The sequence below is a fragment of the Camponotus vicinus genome, unplaced genomic scaffold (genome assembly GCF_025532165.1).
Source record: "Camponotus vicinus isolate PSW18456_S1 unplaced genomic scaffold, iyCamVici1.0 SCAF_4, whole genome shotgun sequence".
Lineage (NCBI taxonomy): Eukaryota > Metazoa > Arthropoda > Insecta > Hymenoptera > Formicidae > Camponotus > Camponotus vicinus.
The window spans coordinates 9,943,404-9,964,126 of NW_028141976.1; the positions used below are offsets into that span (position 1 = coordinate 9,943,404).

Below are 20,723 nucleotides of genomic sequence, written 5' to 3' on the forward strand. Positions count from 1 at the left end.
AAATTATTAAATTAAAATAAAAATAATAAAATTATTAAATTAATAAAATTAAATTATTAAATTTCATAAGAAATAGTGAAAAATTTATTTATATATTTAATAAATATCTTGTATTGCATACCAATAAAATACAATTACTCAAAATTTTAGTAAAGATTTTTAAAATACGAGTACATTTGATTAAATGTCCAAAGCATAAAAATACTGTTGCAATATCGAGTAACATTAATAAACAAGCGACAATCAATATCTATCGAAGAAAAAAAATACTTGGACGTACTTGTTGCGACTCGGTCGGCTTAAAGCTCGGTCGCGATGGAAAGCTTTCCGGTCCATTCTGAAGGAGACTAGGACTATCCGTCCAGTGCGGTTTCAAGGATGGCCTAGGTGGCGTCCAGCTGTTCGACCAGAAATGAGAGTTTGTACCTGAAGACGGTATTCGTACCGTCTCTGTAATCGTGGTCATTGGTTTGGATGATGATGACGATGATGATAGTGATGACGGAAACGAGGATGATGAAAATGACGACGTTGACGAGAACGACGATGACGAGGACGAGGATGAAGATAACGACGACGGTTTCTGTTTTGTAACGAAGACTGGCTCTGTAGTCACTTGCCAATGAGAAGTTTGTGGTATGGATCCAGCTGCGCTAGAATGAAAGACAAATTTTACACTATGTCTAATACGTAATTCACATACGAATAATTAGATTTTTTTATAAATCCTTTTGCAATAAGGAATAATACTGATGACTCGAAGACAAGTTGCATACCTGATGGAAGGCTGCTTGACATAAGTCGGCCTAGTGGTCGTTGTCGTCGATGTTTTTGTGGACCAGGCATTCGGTTTCGAGATAAAATTCGGCCTTTGATCTGCCTGACTACTTATCGAGATCGGTCGATGCGTCGTCGTTTTGACCGAGAAGAACGGCTTCGGAAAATCCGTCGACGACGGTTTCGATTGTACTGGCTTGGTTGCCCAGTGCGGTCGTTCAGTGTGTATAAAATTTACATTCGGATGGGGCTCTTTCGCCGTTTCCTGGAAAATCAATATTCCATTAAACTCGATGATGCTTTTATCGTGCGAAAAATAGCAGTCGCTGTTAGTCTTTGTATTATTGGAGGAATATCTGTATCAAGCATTTACTTTTTAATATCTTTAATTGATTTGATTAAATAAAAAAAGAGAAAAGCTTGCCAATACAAGACTTGGATAAGACATCTATGATTAAATTATTTCTAGCTTTATATAAATTATTTTTATTTTTACATAAATAATTTTAAAAGTATAGATAATTTTAATCAATTAACATATACAGGATGTTTCTTAATAAATGCGAAAAATTTTAGGAGATGATTCTTTATCGAAAATTAAGGAGGGTTTTTCATATAAACATATACTCCTACATCCCTCTCTGTGGAATTACACTCCTCCAAAAATGGGGGTAAAAATTAGGTTTTTATTTTTTTCTCAAATTTGAAACAAGTTAAAGAAATGAAATTAGGTGGATATTTTCTACTAGTAAAAAGGTTATTTATTAATATTTTTTTCAGCCTCCCGTATTGTTATGAGGGGATAAAACTAGCAACCCCTATTCAATTTTTTATTAGAACTTTTTAATGTTTATATGAAAAGCCCCCCTTAATTTTCGACAAAGACTGAAAAATCCTTACGTTCTCAACGACAGAATTGACCGAATTTGGCCGATTTATCGTCTCTTGCACGTTGAGATCGACATCGCCGGTCTTCTCGTCCGGTCTCGACTCAACCGGCCTCTGGTTGTTCGGTTTATTCGGTTTGGCCGGCTTGCTCAAGCCAGCAGCCTCGTCATCGGCATGCTCCTTTCCCGGCAAACGTACTATTAGCGTATTATGAGTCTCTATTTTGTCCTTGAAGCCCGGTTGGCTTTGGACGGACAGAGGTTTCTCGCTCGTTTGTTCCTCATCCGGTCTCGTCTTCTGATGATGAGAGTGATTCTCGTGATGATTTCCGGGTCTCTTCGTTTCCTGCGGCCTGTCTTTCGTCCATGTGCTCGGGGTGGACGCGGAGACAGACACCGCGGGGGTTTGCAGCCTATCAACGTCGTGCTCGGACGTCGGTTTCGCGTGCGGCCTCTTCTGCAAGGGCCTTGCGGCACTGTGCGGATACGGTTTTAACGGTCTGGTTGAGCCGTGAGACCCTGAAAGTTGATGGAGACTCGGTCTCGCGGTGTTCGATCCCGTGCTCCAACTCGAGGGAGAGATCGACGTGGTCAGTTTGGTGGTCTCAGTTGACGCTGCCGGGTCGAACAGAGTCGGCTTGAGTGTACTCGTAGTATCGCTGTGCTGCTGCTGTTGATGAGGATGGTGAGACGTACTTATCGTATTTATCGTCGTGTTGTGGACGCAACAACTGCCGAACATGAACGTATCCACGCACACGCCCACGTGCGTTCCCTCGGACTTGATGCACTCCCATACGAACATGCACGTGCCTTCCTTGCTCTCGGAACCAGGCACTTTGCAGGGCTTCGGACTGATCTTGTAACCTGCACGGAAATGCATAGATCGTGCTATTCTCTCTAGATATTCTATATTTCTAACCGATAGAGAAAGGAAAAGAGAGAGAGAGGGAGAGAATTTTGAACACCGTAGTATTTTTTTCAGAGTAAAATCAAAAACATCTATGCTATTAAATAAATTTGTAATCTTATTTTCGCGTCAGGATTCAAACTCGGTTACGTTACATGCGCGTTGAAACGCTCATCATTTGTCGACAAAAGCAACTTGTGATTTGGCGCAAAACCGACGTTTCTATTCACGCGCTTGCTTCGAAAAAGCCGAGAAAGGAAACATGCTCCAGGCGACGTGATTACATACATTAAATTTGATGGATGCGTTAAAGGAATGAATATTGCGTGACGTCCTGTCGCGCCGATACGGCACGATAGGTCATACGTCGCGCTCTCGACAATTAGACTGTCTTACATGTCTTACATACGCGAGATCTATCTCGAGATCGTCGGGTCTATCAAGTCGGGTGAAAGTGTACTACTTGTCGAAGAACGCGTGTTTGTGGGAGATCACGTAAAAAAAAAATGAAACTTAATTGCTGGAAGGAGTACGTAGACCCGGGCCCGTGTCATTAACCGAGTCATGGCGAGACTTGGGCAAGAATTACGACCGCGATGTAGCTTCACGATGTAGTCGCTTTCTCCGCTTCGGAGACTGACACGATCGTGTCAGTCCGCGCCACGATTGCATTATATGTTAGATATAGGGAAGTTTGCAAAAGGGAGGGGGCAAGATTTTTTTTTTACGCAACATATTTTTTTTCCCCATCGACGTTTTGCGTTCGGCTCGAAAGATCGATGTAATTGTTCCGTTCTCGATACTCTCGTTGAGAGACGGAGGGCGACGGGGTCTCGTTACGAAAATTACAGATTGTGAAAGTTGGTATTATGCCGCTAGATATTTCCAATTTGTTAGCCTGACAGCGAAGTCATCACGACTACGACCCGATTTAAAATGCGCTCTCGTATTATCTTCCCGCACGCGAACGCGTCCGTCTCTTCCCTCAAAGAACACAGCTGATCTTCGGCTGACAGCGCGCAGCGTCAATTGTGCGTTTCCGTAAAATGTGAGGAAATAATAGAAGAAAGTTCTCTTTCCTCCCTTTCGGTCGGAAATTCATAGGAAACAAAAAAGAATGTAGCAACTTCTTTCGCTTTTCTTTTCTCACGCTCATGCACGACCGACTGCACCTTGACCGAGTTCTCCTTCCAATTAAGCGTTACACATTTAAGAAGAGAATCTTCAGGAAGCAAGAGACGTTGCGTGAAGGGGGATGGTAGCGAAGAGAAATGAAGAAGAATGAAAAAGAGAAGAGAGGAGAGACAGAGCAGCTGCATACGGCTTGTTCGAAAGTACACGAAAAAGATGAGAAGAGACGAGACGAAAGAAGAGAAGATGCTACAGCGGCCAATGCGTTTCGCAGCCAAAAGGACTATAGAGAGATGCCGCGGATGCCGACAAGAAGCGCGCTTAAATCATCAAAAGGCAATATTACTGACTGTGACCTCGATTCAGCGTACTGAGAGACCTGGCGATGCCCGACCACCAGAGAATCGTGGCCACGTAACCGATCCACCGCATTCTGATCCCTGAAAACAAAGATATCATCGGTTACATTCAGGATGATTTCTCAGTCTCGGCTATTTGTTATCATACGTGTCAATTTAGATTAACGTTTCCCGAAAGCGATTGGTAACCAGTCATGTTCTACTACTAGACACTCCTGCGGTAGATTTTATAATTCCATTAAGAGCTCCGTCAAAGGAGAACGCGAGCGTCTACGCTTACGTCTACTCTTTCGTCTCATCTATTGTCTATTGTTCTGCTACGTATGTGTGCGCACTCCTTTCTAATTCACTTTCCCGTTGCTGATGCACGCTTTTCATATTAACCCTTTTCAGAGACGCATGAGATGTATTTCATCCCACACACGCACATACACATATTTACATACAACGCGCTTTTTCTCTCATTTTCAGTGAAACTACGAATAAGTAAATTGTTACAAATGTATCGTACTTGAGAGCACGCAACTTCATAATTTCTCTATATAAACGTCACTTCTAGCGGTTTCAATTTACATAATATTATTACGAAAGACAGGAAGCCATCCGGAATTAAATGTGTCTTTCAAATCCCCGCGACATGTATTGCTTTTAACGATGCCTTCTTTAAAGAGTGATGACGTATACAAGGCAAAAATAAAATAAAATTTGTTGTAAAACATGTTTTCATCATGAACAATAGTATTACAATGTTTGATTGAATATTGTTTAAAATTTGATACTTCTCATATATAATATTATGCAAAATAATTGAGAAATTTAGAGTAAAAGTGGAATAGATATATAATAAAATTTTATTTTATGCGGATTTAAAATATCTAAATCTGCCATATATCGATAAATTTAAAATAAATCTTGTAACTTTTAGATTTATTTTATTTTTCTCTCGTTAAATTTAATTCATGATTTGTATAATGTTAATATTTTCTTTCTTTAAATTTAATATTTAATGATTTAATAATATTTAATAATTAAATTAATTGATATATTAAACATTAAATTAAAAAAAAGCATAAGGTATTTTTTACTCGTTTATAATTTTAAAATGTGTGAATACTATCAGCAATAATATTATATAAAAACCTTTTTCACCGTTTTAATATTTAATTATGTAGATATTTCATGCGTACGTAAATTTCTCATTTAATCTATCATTGAATAATCTGAGATCAACGATGGTATTTCGACGATGCGACAGATATCACGAAGCTAAGATGTATCGGAAGGAACAAAAAAGCTACCCTGGTCCGACCTGTCACCGAATTCTGGTCCTGCATTCCAGGTCATCGATGCAGCGTCTCTCGCTTTCGAATGTTCAATCGAGGATACCATCATCTTGGTTCTGTCTTGTCATCATGGTTGGGATTATCTCCACCGACGTTACATCTTCTGATCGTTCTCTTTTTTACATTCTTGTAGAGAAATTTCTTATTAACATGAAATTCTTTTGTTCAAATAACAAAAAAGACATCTGCAAAAGACAGATTTGAAAAATTTGAGAAATTTATTAGACTTCTTTACAAAATTGTTTAGATATTTGAGTATATTATATGTCACATTTTCTGTGTTATTTTTGTGTAACGTCTTTTAATCATTCTTAAATAATTTTTTCTTGTATAAAATTCAATCTTATGATTTTCTAGGAAATAACAATTTCGAATATACTTCTCGGACATTACTCTCTACGTATTCAATGTATTGCATTTTGCGTAACTTTTGCGGAAATGGATATCCCATATATAACTCGGATAACTTTCTCGATATCTCAGGAAAGATAGCTCATGTCGGATATTCTGATAAATGGATATTTTCTTTCGCGCATCAGATATTCATAGATATCTATATTTGAATTTATTTATAAATTTTTACGCATATAGGTAAGTTGTAAAGAATTCAAATTTTACATGTCTTTCACTTTCCGAAACATTGTTAATATTTTTACTTAAACTAAAATCTCTATCATGAAATTTTTTGCATATTAATATTATGTTAATAACTGCAGATCAATATTTGCAAAATACGTATATAAGAAATATCATGATGTATATACGTACATTTCAATTTCTTAAATTTTATAGCGAATAATACGTCGTATAAAGTCTATAAAGAGGGTTTTATCAAATATAATCGCAATTTTATGATATTATTTCTAGACTTGTATTCTTTTTTTTACTTATTTTTTTAAATTATTTTTCGTGTTTAAATAATGATTAATTAAGAAACTAATATGCGAATATAGATCGGTGCTTAATTTGACTGCATAAGATTTTCATTCTTTTTATATTTAAATTTAAAAACTGCTGCATGCATTAGGATTGCACAAGACTTGAGACAATATTTGTAAAAAAATATTGTATTGACATTTTCGAAAAATTAAATCTTGATATTGAGTAAAGCTTTTTCATTTTATTTATAAATATATATTTTAATTTTTTTTAATTAATAATCTTGACACTCTTAGTCTTAGTATTGTTTTGATAATTAATTAAAATTTTGTCTTGATCTTGAATTTCGAGAAGAGACAAAATAAAATCAAGATATCTAGTCTTATATCTCGTACACCTACGCTAATTATGAGGCGAAAAATTGATTTTAGCGTAACACTACGCATGTTAAACCTTTGTAAACTGCCGTAAAATCGGGTCTATGAAGTCTATTCTATTATACATGCTCCGAGGCCGCTATGGGACAAGGTCAAGAAGCAGAATATAGAACTGTCGCTGGTTAGTCGACTGCGACTCTTCTTTTACTGCCACCGGTAGCTGCGGTCGCTGCCACTTGAGGCAGAACATGTACCAAGGACGAGCAAGAAGAGATGCCGGATGACCCAGTGATCGCGGATTTCAAATCGCGCTTATCGATCTTCTTCATCGTGACCGCTATAGTCGTGTACAATAATACGAAAAAGAGCCACGCCATCAATAGCGGATCATCCATTAGCCGCAATACGTCTGAAGCCTCGCGTATTAAAGCTGCTTCACGTGCAAAGCAAGTGTGTGCAATTTTTTCTTAATTGGTATTCAACTCTAAATTTCTAAGGAAAGTATGGATAATTTATATAAGGCATTTTTGTGCCTCAAATTTAAATAGATAAAAATTTGAATAATTTAAAATTAACCAATTCTAAAGCAAGTGTGTGCAATTTTTTCTTAATTGGTATTCAACTCTAAATTTCTAAGGAAAGTATGGATAATTTATATAAGGCATTTTTGTGCCTCAAATTTAAATAGATAAAAATTTGAATAATTTAAAATTAACCAATTCTAAAGCAAGTGTGTGCAATTTTTTCTTAATTGGTATTCAACTCTAAATTTCTAAGGAAAGTATGGATAATTTATATAAGGTATTTTTGTGCCTCAAATTTAAATAGATAAAAATTTGAATAATTTAAAATTAACCAATTCTAAAGCAAGTGTGTGCAATTTTTTCTTAATTGGTATTCAACTCTAAATTTCTAAGGAAAGTATGGATAATTTATATAAGGTATTTTTGTGCCTCAAATTTAAATAGATAAAGATTTGAATAATTTAAAATTAACCAATTCTCTCAATCTGTCATTATAAAAAAGGAGAAAAAGCACCATTATTTCGTCTTATTAATAAAATGAATAAATATTAATAAAATCGCGCGAGATTTACAGGCGTACTTGTCAACTTTACACATTTCTTCGTTTAATTAAAATAATTAGAAAAATACGGCCGTTATGTAAAGCTCATTCAATTTTTACGTACACTCTGGTCATATATTTACTAACATTGAATTAAAAGGCGAATCGGCCAAGTGTATGAGTCCATTAGCATTCATGGTCGTGACAAGATTTCGTAACGCGTGCAGCATCTTCTCTCTGTTGACTTCTCAGTTCCCAGGCACGTGCCACATGACGCGTGAGATGTATACACTATTTAAAAGAGACACCGTATAAATCAAACGTACCTAACTCTCCACGCTTTTTATGTCAGAATACATGCAAACATCGAAATAAACAATTTTGAGATGGATCTTTTAGTATGTATATAACATTTTTAATATTTTACTGTAAAAAATTAAACTATAATATAATATATAATATAAATATAATATATTATATGTTTTTAGTTAATGTCTTTATAATTCAATCCGAATCTGACTGGATAAGCAAATCATGCTCGAAAGATTAACTCTGAGTCAGATTCGCCGAGAAATAATATTTTCATAATTTAATAATCAGACTTGGTATTAACAATTTAATAATCAGACTTGGTATTAACATGAATCAAAGTCGAAATTAAAGCTAAAGACTTATACTTTTTAGTAATTAACTTTTAATCCAGAGAAAGATAGGGATGTATGTGGGAGGAGGTCGGACGTGTCTTTACGCCCATTTGATCAACGAGCGACAGAATCCATCCGTGGCAACGGCATTGACGCATATCCTGTGGAGAGAGCATTCACACATTTTTCAGCCTAACGAATTGCTAGAAAACAATATTCGCAGACTAGAAAAATATGTGAGGCGCAAGTGGCTGGATCGGGAATCGAACCCGAGTCTTTCGCTTTCCGGGCAACTGCTCTAGACCATTTAACTATCCAGACCTCACACCTAATGCTGCTTTTTAACACAGTGATATGCGACTCCAGAGCGATGTTGGTATCTCACTCGATGGATGCAATGCCGATTGCCACGGAGGATCCCTGAAAGGTCGCTCGCTGACCAAATAAGTGCCGGTGGAGATATTCGCGTGCATGCTGGCTTCCGACTGGCCTTCCGTATGAAACAGCACCGACGAGCACAACGCCGTAGAGTGACCACATCCCCCAAGATCCCTCTAGTATATACTAAAATCCCCACTGTACCAAATAGCAGTGGCGGATGGACCCTAAGATAGGGCCGGGGCAGGCCTCCAGAGAAAGATAGGGATGTATGTGGGAGGAGGTCGGACTTTTAATCATTAATGGTAAAGACTGCTTTTTGCAAAGTTGCGTCCATTTCAGTATTATAAAAAAGAAGTGTTTTTTTTTAAACTTAGAAAAAAATGAGAAAAATAATCACTAATTACGTATATTAAGTAAGAATGATATTTTGGAGATTTTTGAGGATGCTGATTTCAAATTTGTGACCGTTACTACAAAATTCAGAATAATGGATTCAAAATAGCGGACCTCAAGTAATAAATCTGGAAATATTAAATTTATTTGGGAGAAATTCAATTTCTGTAGTTTTTTTGGGTCGTTAATATCGTTTTATGATTATTATTCAAAATTTAAAATGGCATATCCAAAATGTTAATTTAATTAATTTTTAAATGGAGTAATATGCATTTAATGTGTAATTTTGTACTTGAAAACTGTATTAGATGGAATTTTAGGAAAAAAATGGCGAACCTGGAAATATTATAGTAAATCCTGAAATATTGGATTTATTTGCAACTAAGTTTTTATAAGTTTTTGAGAATGCTTTGAAAATATGTTTTTACTATAAACTATTTTTATATACTTTACATAAAGCAGCTTTAAAAATGTAAAAATAATTATAACGTGAAAATAAATATTTTTCTTCTCAAGAAAAATTTGACCTTTTTAATACTGGTTTTTGTCAGTAAATAAATAGGAAAGTTAATTAAAGTTAATGCTGATAAATTAGTAATAGGAATAATGTGATTCTCGAAATGCAATTATATTTAAATCATAATTAAATCTATTCAAATTTTACAGAAAAAATTCCTGAAAGTTCTGATTTTTCAAATTGTTCAAAATTACAAGTAAAGAGGGTTTTTTAAGCGGTTTTTTTATATAACTTTTTATAATAAGTTTTTTATTGTATGCGTTTTCTAGTGCTTTTCATTCATACGAACGAAAAATAAAAAACAATTTAAGTTTCAAGTGCTAGATTTGCAAATGTATTGAAAAAGATTGAATAATTTTTTAAGATAAATTTTTCACTTGTAACATTTTTATTTTTTATCACCTAAAAAGTACAATACAAAATATGTACTTTTATTTTGTTAAAACATTGAAATATACATAAATAGAGATGGATATATATATTTATAATTTATTTTAAATGTATAATATAATTCACAACTTGCTCAATTAGTGAATTGTCGACTGCACTATAAAAACAAATTTATCAAAGAGAGAAAATCCTCTTTTAAAATTTCCTAAATTCAATAAAATTCCATGAGAATTCCCCGATTTTCTTAAATATAAAAAAAATTCGAGAGACTTTTAGATTCTTCATGTTTTCCCAAGGAGTAAATACCCTGTTGCAAATACAACAAATATGTAACATGTGATCAATAAATATTGAATTAATATAATAGATGAAATAATCTTGATAGATACGGAAGTAACTCAATATCAAATCGCAATGATACGTATTGTGCGATGAATGATGAGGTTGAATGCAATAAAAACGGCACGAAATCTCTTGTCTCTGATAGAAAGCAAGAACACGTCCATTGTCTGGAGTTATTTCGCATCTACGAGAACTCGTCGAGAAAAACGTTCAGTGCGATAACCGCGTTCCCGACGCACGTCACCGTCCAAAGAAGTATTCCGTAACGACTAGCGGTCATCATAGTTACTCGTCTTCTCTCATTTCTGCTTAATCGTTCTCATCCGACAGCAAATGGATCTCGAGATTCTCGTTTGTAACAAGTTCGCGCGATCTATACGCATTCGACCGCATGCTTCTTGCATTGAAAATAAATCTAGAAAAAGTTTCAAAGTGCACGAAGAGAATATTCGAAAAGATCAATTTTTGAATCTTCATTCAGGATATACAGAATGTTTCGTACAAAGTATTGCGAATTTGCAACACATGAATTTGAAACGAACAATTACATATTTTTTTTTATATTTATGTTTTTTCTTTAAATTGATTCCTTTATTTATTTTCTTTTTTGTTATTTTGTGCATAAAAATATTGAGACAAAATAATCAAAAAATAAATATTTTATAAAATTAATTAGAAAGTAAATTTGAAGCAATGTGCAGTTTTTGTAATAACGTTAAAAGGCCCACATTAATAAAAACCAAAACTGATGCAGCATCTAGAAGATGAATTCCAAGAGAGAAGCGAGCGTATACAAATTTTCGGTTGTACCGGGAATCGAACCAGGGACTTTGGCATCATAAATGATGTATTTTTATTTTTGTTATTGCATTGTATTTGCTTGAGTGAAGCGTGGCATAGTAGACAGCGCACTAGTCTACAAAGTCAAAGTCCCTGGTTCGATAACCAGCAAATTGCAAGATATGATCAATCATTTGAAAAATATTCATAAAATTAAAAAAAAAACGGGATAAAATTGAAGAAGGAAGTGTTATTAAAATAGACACATGTTTCAAATGTGGTGATAAAATTCGAGATAGCTACGAGAATGCTGCCATGTTCATAAAATATTTAATCCAGAAAAGATAGGGATGTATGTGGGAGGAGGTCGGACGTATCTTTACGCCCATTTTTTTTTAACGAGCGACAGAATCCATCCGTGGCAACGGCATTGACGCATATCCTGTGGAGAGAGCATTCACACATTTTTTAGCCTAACGAATAATTTCTAGAAAACAACATTTGCAAACTAGAAAAATATGTGAGGCGCAAGTGGCTGGATCGGGAATCGAACCCGAGTCTTTCGCTTTCCGGGCAACTGCTCTAGACCACTGAGCTATCCAGATCTCACACCTAATGCTGCTTTTTAACACAGTGATATGCGACTCCAGAGCGATGTTGGTATCTTGCTCGATGGATGCAATGCCGATTGCCATGGAGGATCCTTGAAAAGGTCGCTCGTTGACCAAATAAGTGCCGGTGGAGGTATTCGCGTACATGCTGGCTTCCGACTGGCCTTCCGTATGAAACGGCACCGACAAGCACAACGCCGTAGAGTGACCACATCCCCCAAGATCCCTCTAGTATATACTAAAATCCCCACTGCACCAAATAGCAGTGGCGGATGGACCCTAATATAGGGCCGGTGCAGGCCTCCAGAGAAAGATAGGGATGTATGTGGGAGGAGGTCGGACGTGTCTTTACGTCCATTTGATCAACGAGATCAAAGTCTATGTATGAAGACATAGAGCGAAGCGTGGCATAGTAGACAGCGCACTAGTCTACAAAGCCAAAGGCCCCGTGTTTGATTTCCGGTTGAACCGAAAAATTGTATACGTTCGCTTCTCTCTTGGAAAGCAATAGCAAACCATCCTGCAAATATCCTGCAGAAATTAAAAAGCAGTTTCTATGCTGTTAATATAAAAATGCATTTAACTAATAAAATTTATTTTTCTCGCGGTACTTAGATATTTCAATATTTTAGTAAATCAATAAGTCGAAACTTGGAGGCATTTTAAATAATTCTTTCAATTCTTTCTTTTCAATTTAATAAAATATTTATTCGATCTTTAACATATCAAAATATTCTCAACGATTAAAGCTACAAGATCAAATGTACAAAATAAAAGAAATGATTGTAAATTTTACGAATATTCTTAAATTATCTTCTCTGAATCGTCCTAAATGTATATTCGTTTATAAATAATCGCAAAATTTAAAATGTTTGACATTTCTCACAAATATTATAAATATTCTAATTAGATATGTAACATATTCATATTTGATAAAGTTATAAGTATTTAAATCTGTTTGATTCACAGCAAATACTCAGATTATTCAAATTAAGAATATAAGATTTAATAATAATAATAATAATAATAATAATAATAATAGTAATAATAATAATTTAACAATAACAATAATAATTTTGATTTATAAGAATTAAAATACACATTAATAAAAGATTTTGTGATAATCCTGATTATTACAAATTGTCCGTAGTTAAATTTAACTTTAGGTACACAGTTTATTGAATAATTAAAATTCAGGATTTAAGTTTTTTGAACAGTAAAAAATATAATAGAGATATCAAAATAAATTACAAAAGACGGTATGCATTAAGCATACACATATAATAATAGCAATTTAATCCTCATTTAAAAAATTCTGCTTAACGGAAGAATTCGATGGGTCAACCACTGGCAATCATTTCATTAGGAATATATTGCGGCAGTACAGTAAATATAATTTTAGGAAATTCATGTTTTAGAAAAATATGAATTAAAATAATAGCAATATAAGACAAAAAGTAATATGCATTAGAAATATTTTTTAATTCTGCGGCAGTACTGGCAATATTGACAATAAAATAATAATAGGAATACCAAGAATAACACAATAGCAATGTTAACAATAAAATGTATTGTATTGCCAAAAATGTATTGTATTGCCAAAAATGGCAATCATTGTACATTTTCTCAGTGGTGATTGACCCCTCGATTTTATCCCTTAGATAATTGCCAAATAAACAAGTAAACAAGTTAATAAATTTCCGCATATATAGTATTCTATTTTTAAAAAATGAATTTTGTAATTTATATAAAATTATGTCGAATTAAAGTACAAAATATTCTGTAAACAATTTAATTTTTGGTCATCTTATCCGAATATTTTTTTACGCTAAATGTTATGAGAAATCGAAAAGAATATAGAATGATTCCATTTAAAAAAATAAAATTGGTCTTCACATGATTTTAAAAAATAATTTTACTTAAAATTCAAGATTATTAAGGTTTTTCTTTCTCAAAATTATGTAATTTTTTTTTAAACATTTTTTGTACGATATCAAGTTTCAGAGAAAACACCTTGCAATTTATGTAAAACATCTTATATAAATGCTGTTTGATATGTTTGTACAATATGATTTGCATTTCTCTCATCTTTCTCAGTAAAAATGGGAAAATATGGTAGTATATGTAAATATAAATTAATTATACAAATTATAAATTCATAAACTTCACATAATATAAATTTAAATAACAAAGTATTTGAGAAATCGTGTTATACTAATTTATATTATTTTTTCAAATAGCACGTTGAGTGCTCTTATGTCATTTCGTATTTGTAGAATCTCTACAGTATTTTCCTCCTAAAATAATTTCACTGTTTGAGAGCTGCAGTAATCTTCTCCCCGGGAGTGCGGTATCATGATTGTTTTATTTCAATTGTTACGGGTGAACGGTTATCAACGCGACGAAATAAAATCGCCGCAACATTCGAACGGCAAGCTGAGATTAGGGTTGCACGAGATATTGAGACTAATCTTGATATTGTCTTGTCTTGATAATCAGAACAAAATCAAGACAAAATTTTTAATGAATAAAGTGATCAAGACAGAAAATTTTTAATTAATAAAATTATCAAGACAATATCAAGATTGAAATTGTCAAGATTATTGGTCTCTCTCTTACCAAGATTATTGATTAAAAAAAAAATATATATATATATATATATATATTTGTAAAGTAAAGAGAAAGAACTAAAAAAAATCACAATATATTATTTATGAACTTAAAAAATTTTACTCAATAAATAAGAACTTTTATATTAACAAATTTAGAAACAATTAATACAATAAACAAAATAAACAATATAAAATTTTATACAATTAGTTAGCTATACAAAATTTTGCGTACAGCACATGTACGTGATTCTCTCATTGTGTGCGTATAAGTCGTGTTTGTATTTTGGCATCATTGTATGCATCTACTTTTTCATAAATAGCATATACATATATATTGTATTTTTTTGAGAAAGTAAACAAATGTCACATAAATAATTATGTTAAATATTATGTTAAACAGTTATTCTGTATTAGATAAAAATTGTTAATAAAATCAGGGCAAGACAAAATTTTTGCTGCAAAGGTTTATTCAAAACCAAAACAAAATTTAAATTTTCATTAAAATTTGTAATAAAGCAATACAGTATCTTTACAATATATTATATCTTGAATCTTATGCAACCCTAGACAAGATTCAGGAGAATTCCTCTCGACCGTGCGTGCGCACCCTTCCATATGAATTAGGCTCCTCACGGCGCTTTAATTCCCGAGTAATTTAATTTATGTCTTTCCTGGGTACGTTCGAGTGGCGTTGGCAAGTTTAATGAGCGGGCGTAACAGTTCCTCCAGCAGAGGAAATGGACGATGATTAGGGGGAGTAACAGAATGCTCGCCGAGTACGCTCCGCGGCTACGTAAGAATATTTAGTGTGTTGCTATGGAAAGGTTTCCCCAAGTTTCTCGAGACGCGATTTCTTTCGATTTTACAAAGAGCGATTACAAGCGCGATGACGTTCGGATTATGCCGGCAGCGATGATACTTCTCGCACACAACTATGTGTAAATTGCAGATATGTATAACACGCAAATCGATATATATATATGTGTATGGCGTGAATTGGAGCAAATCGGAACGACGAGAAACCACATCGTCTCTTTTATTTTACGCGGTAAAGTAACTGAGTCGAGCATATGGCCGATGAACCGGCCGGCAAACGATCATCGATGTATGACGTATGTAATGTACAGGATGTCCCATATAAATAGGGCGCAGACTACAGATTGGTACTATTTCTTGTCGAAAAAGGTATTTTTCCTCTGGCAAAATTTGCAGAAACGCATCGTTCTCAAAATATAATTTTTTTAATTATATCAATAAATGCATCGGCTGTCTTTTCGTATAAATAATTCTTCGTGTAAATATTTTCATAAATCTGCTTATTAAAAGTCTGATATACAATATATATTTTTCATAAAATTATTGAAGGAATTTTATTTGATGAATAAATTTGTTATAAAAAATAAATAATAGATCAATTGGAATGATCAAAATTTCTACGCGAAAAATCAAGAAGCAAATACATGCATTGAATAGATTAAAAAGTAGCGATGCACTTTTGAAATTTTGTCAAAAAGATTAAAGTTTATTGTCCGACAAAGAATACAATTTATCTATATGAGATATCCTACAGATACGGGACGATTGTGATTCATATTAATCTTTGCACGGTAGATTTGCGGTGACATTTTAGCGATGCGATAAGATGTCGTGTGCGTACGATAACACACGTGGGTGGGACACGCCGGATGATGTTAAAAAGATGCACTTCCATAATCCAAACATCCCGTTGCGCGGAGGAAACCGACCGAGAAGCGCTACGGCAAGTCTGATAAAAGCACACGAAGAGCAGACGAACGGTCGCACCACGCTATTGCCGGTACCGGCATCGAAGTCTACAACGATGTCGGTCGAATCCGAAGATTTAACTCGAAGAAGAGATATTGGCTGCGCCGAAAGCCCTCGATTACAATGACGTTATAAAAGAATTTGATGCGAGGTAGGCTGCAAGATTCACGACAAGACAATATTCGTAAAAATATTATATTGGTATTAAAAATTTTCGAAAACTTACTCTTATCTTGGTCTAAGTGAATCTTTGTAAAAATCAAGAGAAATCAGATTAGATAGATCCTGATGTTTCGTGCAATTTCTAATGCAAAACAAGTTCTCGAAACTAGATCGTTTTCTAACTTGTTTTATTAATTTTAATTTATATAATAAATATATTTTTTTAATTAATATATTTTAATAAATATATTTTATATTAATTTTAATTTAAAATATCTACTCAAATCTTATAAAAAAATTCTCTGAAAATTCTCTGAAAATTCTCTGAGATCTACTAGATATCTACTAGATCTACTAGATATTTTTATTCAAAATTCCAACTAAAGAAAATATTTCCAAGATTTTTTGATGCTTTTTTTAAAATACTTTTTAAAATCTTTTTTTTTTATTTTATGCATTTTCTCTTCAATGCTCTTCGCTCATATGAAAAAAAGACGTAAAGCTTAAGTTTCAAGTGTTAGATTTGCGAATATACTTAAAAAATTGTATAGCTTTCATAAGATAAATATTTTTTACTCGCATAACATTTTCATTTTTTATCACTAAAAATTATAACGAAAAATGTGTATTGCATATTCAATATTTTGTTAAGATATTAAATATATAAATGGAGAGACAAATATATATTTATAATATATTTTAAACATACATAATTAACAATTTAGCTTGTCGACTGCTTACAATAAATTATCAGAGAGAGAATTTTTTTTTAAATTTTCCAAGTTTCAATAAAATTCTATAAAAATTCCCTGATTTTTCCAGCTAAATTCCTGAGAATTCTAGGTTTTCCATGTTTTTTTTAAGTAGTTGACACCCCGTTTAAATATCTACAAGTATGCATGTAAAAGATATCTTAATTATAGACTCAATTGCAATTCTAATCATCTGATACACGATCGCTTGTTAAAGTCTTGAAAGAATAAAAAGACTTAATAACTAGTGCAAGAAAAAAAGGATTAATGTAGACAAGCTATTTACGCGAAGAAGAAACTCGCTGACGTCTGCAAATTAGACGACGAATGACGGACGCGACCGGAGCTAGTGTTCCGGAAGTATGACAACGGTAATGGATAACTGGAAATTGCGCTCATGTCCCATCGACACTACGGAACGTACGTATTTACAACACGCACATGCATACGCGCGCGCGCGCGCGGACGCGGTCCCGCAGATATAGCGAGGATATATTGGCGGCGGCTCTCGACCGAAGTCACGTTCGGCATCGTGACGGTATTTTGAACGACCGTCAGAGATCATAGCAGCTGCGCGCGGAGATCACAGCAGCCGTAACGCTTTAACGCCTCCCGATCGTGCGGCTACCCATAATGCGACCTTTTCTGCAGTCGAACTTGATATGAACTCGCGTCGAGTCTCGGTCACTGACTCAGAATTACGCACCCCGATATTAAATAATCCAGTAAACATTGTTTGTTGCAGTAATATAATGTGGAAGTAACAAATAATACAAGTTACGTATTATGATATAAAACTGTAATATATCATATATATTACTTTACTGTAATATATCATACATATTTTTTTTTATTAGTACAATATAATATATTGTTATGTACATATGTGTTTCTTTACTTGCTACTACGTGGCGAAACTAGGATTAACTCTAACTCGTATTCAATTTCTCATCATGAAATGAATAAAAAAGCTTATGAATATAAAGCTTATAAATGAATATAAAAGACGAATACTAAGATCCAAAGTCTCTGTTTTTTTTTAGTTTCCAATACAATCCCACAACAAGGGGTTTAGAACATTAAATAGATTATTTGAAATTAAACACGTAAATATATGAGAAATAGTCCATTTATTGCCTATTTGAAGGTAAAAATCGAAATTTTTGTATAAATCCTGAATTTTATAAATTAACACATTTGTAACTAGGGTTAACTAGGGTTAACTCGTATTCAATTTCTCATCATGAAATGAATAAAAAAAAGCTTATGAATGTAAAGCTTATAAATGAATATAAAGGACGAATACTAAGATCCAAAGTCTCTGTTTTCTCTAATTTCCAAATACAATCTTACAAGGAGTTTAGAACATTAAATAGATTATTTGAAATTGAACGCGTAAATATATGAGAAATAGTCCATTTATTGCCTGTTTGAAGGTAAAAATCGAAATTTTTGTATAAATCCTGAATTTTTATAAATTAACACATTTGTTTTATTTATTTAATTACCAACTTTATATGTATGATCAATATTTTATAATCTACATGAACTATAATTACGATATAACTGCAATGTAGCAACGTGATATTACATGTTATATTACATGTTATATTTATAAATGGGAAATTATAATTAATGCAATAATTTACTGATGATATTTATGTATATTATTTGTAACATTCAGTGTCATTGCTTTGATAACATTAATATAACAGTGTTTACTAGAAAGCTTCCTATTTGAAGAAAACATTATTTTGCTTAGTTTATGATCCTGCAATTGATGTGTAACTTTGTAAATATAATTGTGATGCAAAATTAAAAAATATTATAGCGTTTTCGAATGAGGTAAATTTGATAGCTCTGAGAGCGATTAATGATGTTATAAACTCCGTCTTGGAGTATTAGAGGTACTTAGATAATTAGATTAATCAATGAAATATTTCGAATAAGCGTTTGATTGATTAATCAAGGAAAAGAATCTTGCATTTTAAAGTCAAAATATCAAACATATTATTATATTATTAATTTATTATTAATTTATTATTAATTTATTATTGTATTATTAATGTATTATTTAATTAAATTTAAAACTTATTTTTGGTCAAACATATGTTCATGATAAATGTTTAATCGTTCTCAGACCAATTGAACCTGTTTCACTCAAAATAACTATTAATATCGTGATATCATCGATCTTAATTATAATTATCGTTATTTTCAAAAAAGTAACAATATAATATTTAAAAATATTGAAATATAAAATTTTCGAATTATAAATGAAAAAAGTTTTTCGCAAACTAAACTTTATAAAATTACAAAAATTGGAATTTTTAGTTAATTTCAAGCGGACACTTTTCCAAGTTTTTAGACTTTAATAAAATTTTAATTTTAGACTCAATTATAAAACTTAGAAACAATTATAAAAAAAATTAGAAAAATATATAAACAGGTTCATTAGCTGTAATTCGTATAATTGCTATTTTCTAACGGAAGTATTACCTTCGATCGCTCTCAGAGGACCAAGCTGATCCGCGATATGGTAAATCCACGAGGGTGTAATCACTTCATCCGCGCTCACTTCGACTCAATGTATCCTCGTGATTCATCTCGTATCTCGGTATGCAACGACAACCACGGATTTCCGACGGGAACGAACACAATCGTACGACGGGGAAGCCACCATCGCGCGTGATTCACCGTGATTCACGATGTGGACCAACTAATTCCTCGGTGCCGCCCGCTGGGACTGATTCGCCGAAAATCAGTTCCTCATCTTGGCGGAATTTTAATATCAAATACACTTAAAAAAATTTAATATAAACTACGTTTAATAAATTTTGTGGAGATTCGATTGACGATCTTTGAAATATACGCTTTTCACTTGTGTCAATATCGAATGGATCGATGAAATAAATCTCGAGATGGTCTGATGATCATCTGATCGCGTCGCATTCTGTTGGATTAGAAACACACGATGCAGTCGTTTGAAAAGAAAAGAATTCCACGATGATACCAAATTCTTCGACGAGTACGTAGATGATTCGGAAAATAATGTCTCTGTCATTTAATTTCGCGCACATGCATTATTTTCTGATGATCACCTGATGATGGTCCCTTAAAATGATTAATGAATAGTTTCTTCTCGATTTTTCGGCTCATGATCTCACTTAATCAAGCTGAATCGAAGTATCATTTACGGAAGTTGAAGTTTGCAGTCAGGCCAAGTGAAATGACAAGCTTGCGATAAAAAAAATCGCACGGGGAGCACAGGGACAAGAAATTCGTCGCGATGCGCGAAGTCAGAAGTAGAAGAAGAGGGTCGACGAAACCGAACGGTTGAGGTTTAGCCGTGACGGACGTCGGGCTGGTACTGAACGGCTTAACCGGTATATACAACTACTGACCGTCATCATCGCAGCCATCACCGGTCTCTCCCTCTCGTTCTTTCTCTCTACTCCTGTTTTTCTTTCCCGTCTCTCTTTCTTTCTCTCTCTCTCTCTCTCTCTCTCTCTCTCTCTCTTTCTCTTTCCTCGTTCGCCATCTTCTTCCGTGCCATCCTCGTCCACCGCTAACTATTATCGCCACCGTCGTCACACTCGACCTTCTTCCACAAACGTAGATATATA

General features: G+C 33.5%; 1 protein-coding gene across 3 annotated transcripts in view; it reads right to left on the minus strand.

The window, feature by feature from the left end:
• LOC145969667 (uncharacterized) overlaps positions 1–20,723 on the minus strand; it is a 47,935-nt gene that overhangs the window by 3,572 nt on the left and 23,640 nt on the right. The window contains exons 1-5 of one of the 3 annotated variants that reach the window (XM_083095791.1): positions 19,597–20,453; positions 4,056–4,145; positions 1,678–2,531; positions 777–1,042; positions 281–653 (exon numbers count right to left, since the gene is read on the minus strand). In XM_083095791.1, coding sequence (XP_082951917.1) covers positions 281–653; positions 777–1,042; positions 1,678–2,531; positions 4,056–4,137 — 1,575 coding nt within the window. In that variant the 5' untranslated portion in view covers positions 4,138–4,145; positions 19,597–20,453. Of the gene's footprint in view, positions 1–280; positions 654–776; positions 1,043–1,677; positions 2,532–4,055; positions 4,146–19,596; positions 20,454–20,723 lie in introns of those variants that run through there. The other 2 variants (XM_083095792.1, XM_083095793.1) reach the window with 2 other exon arrangements.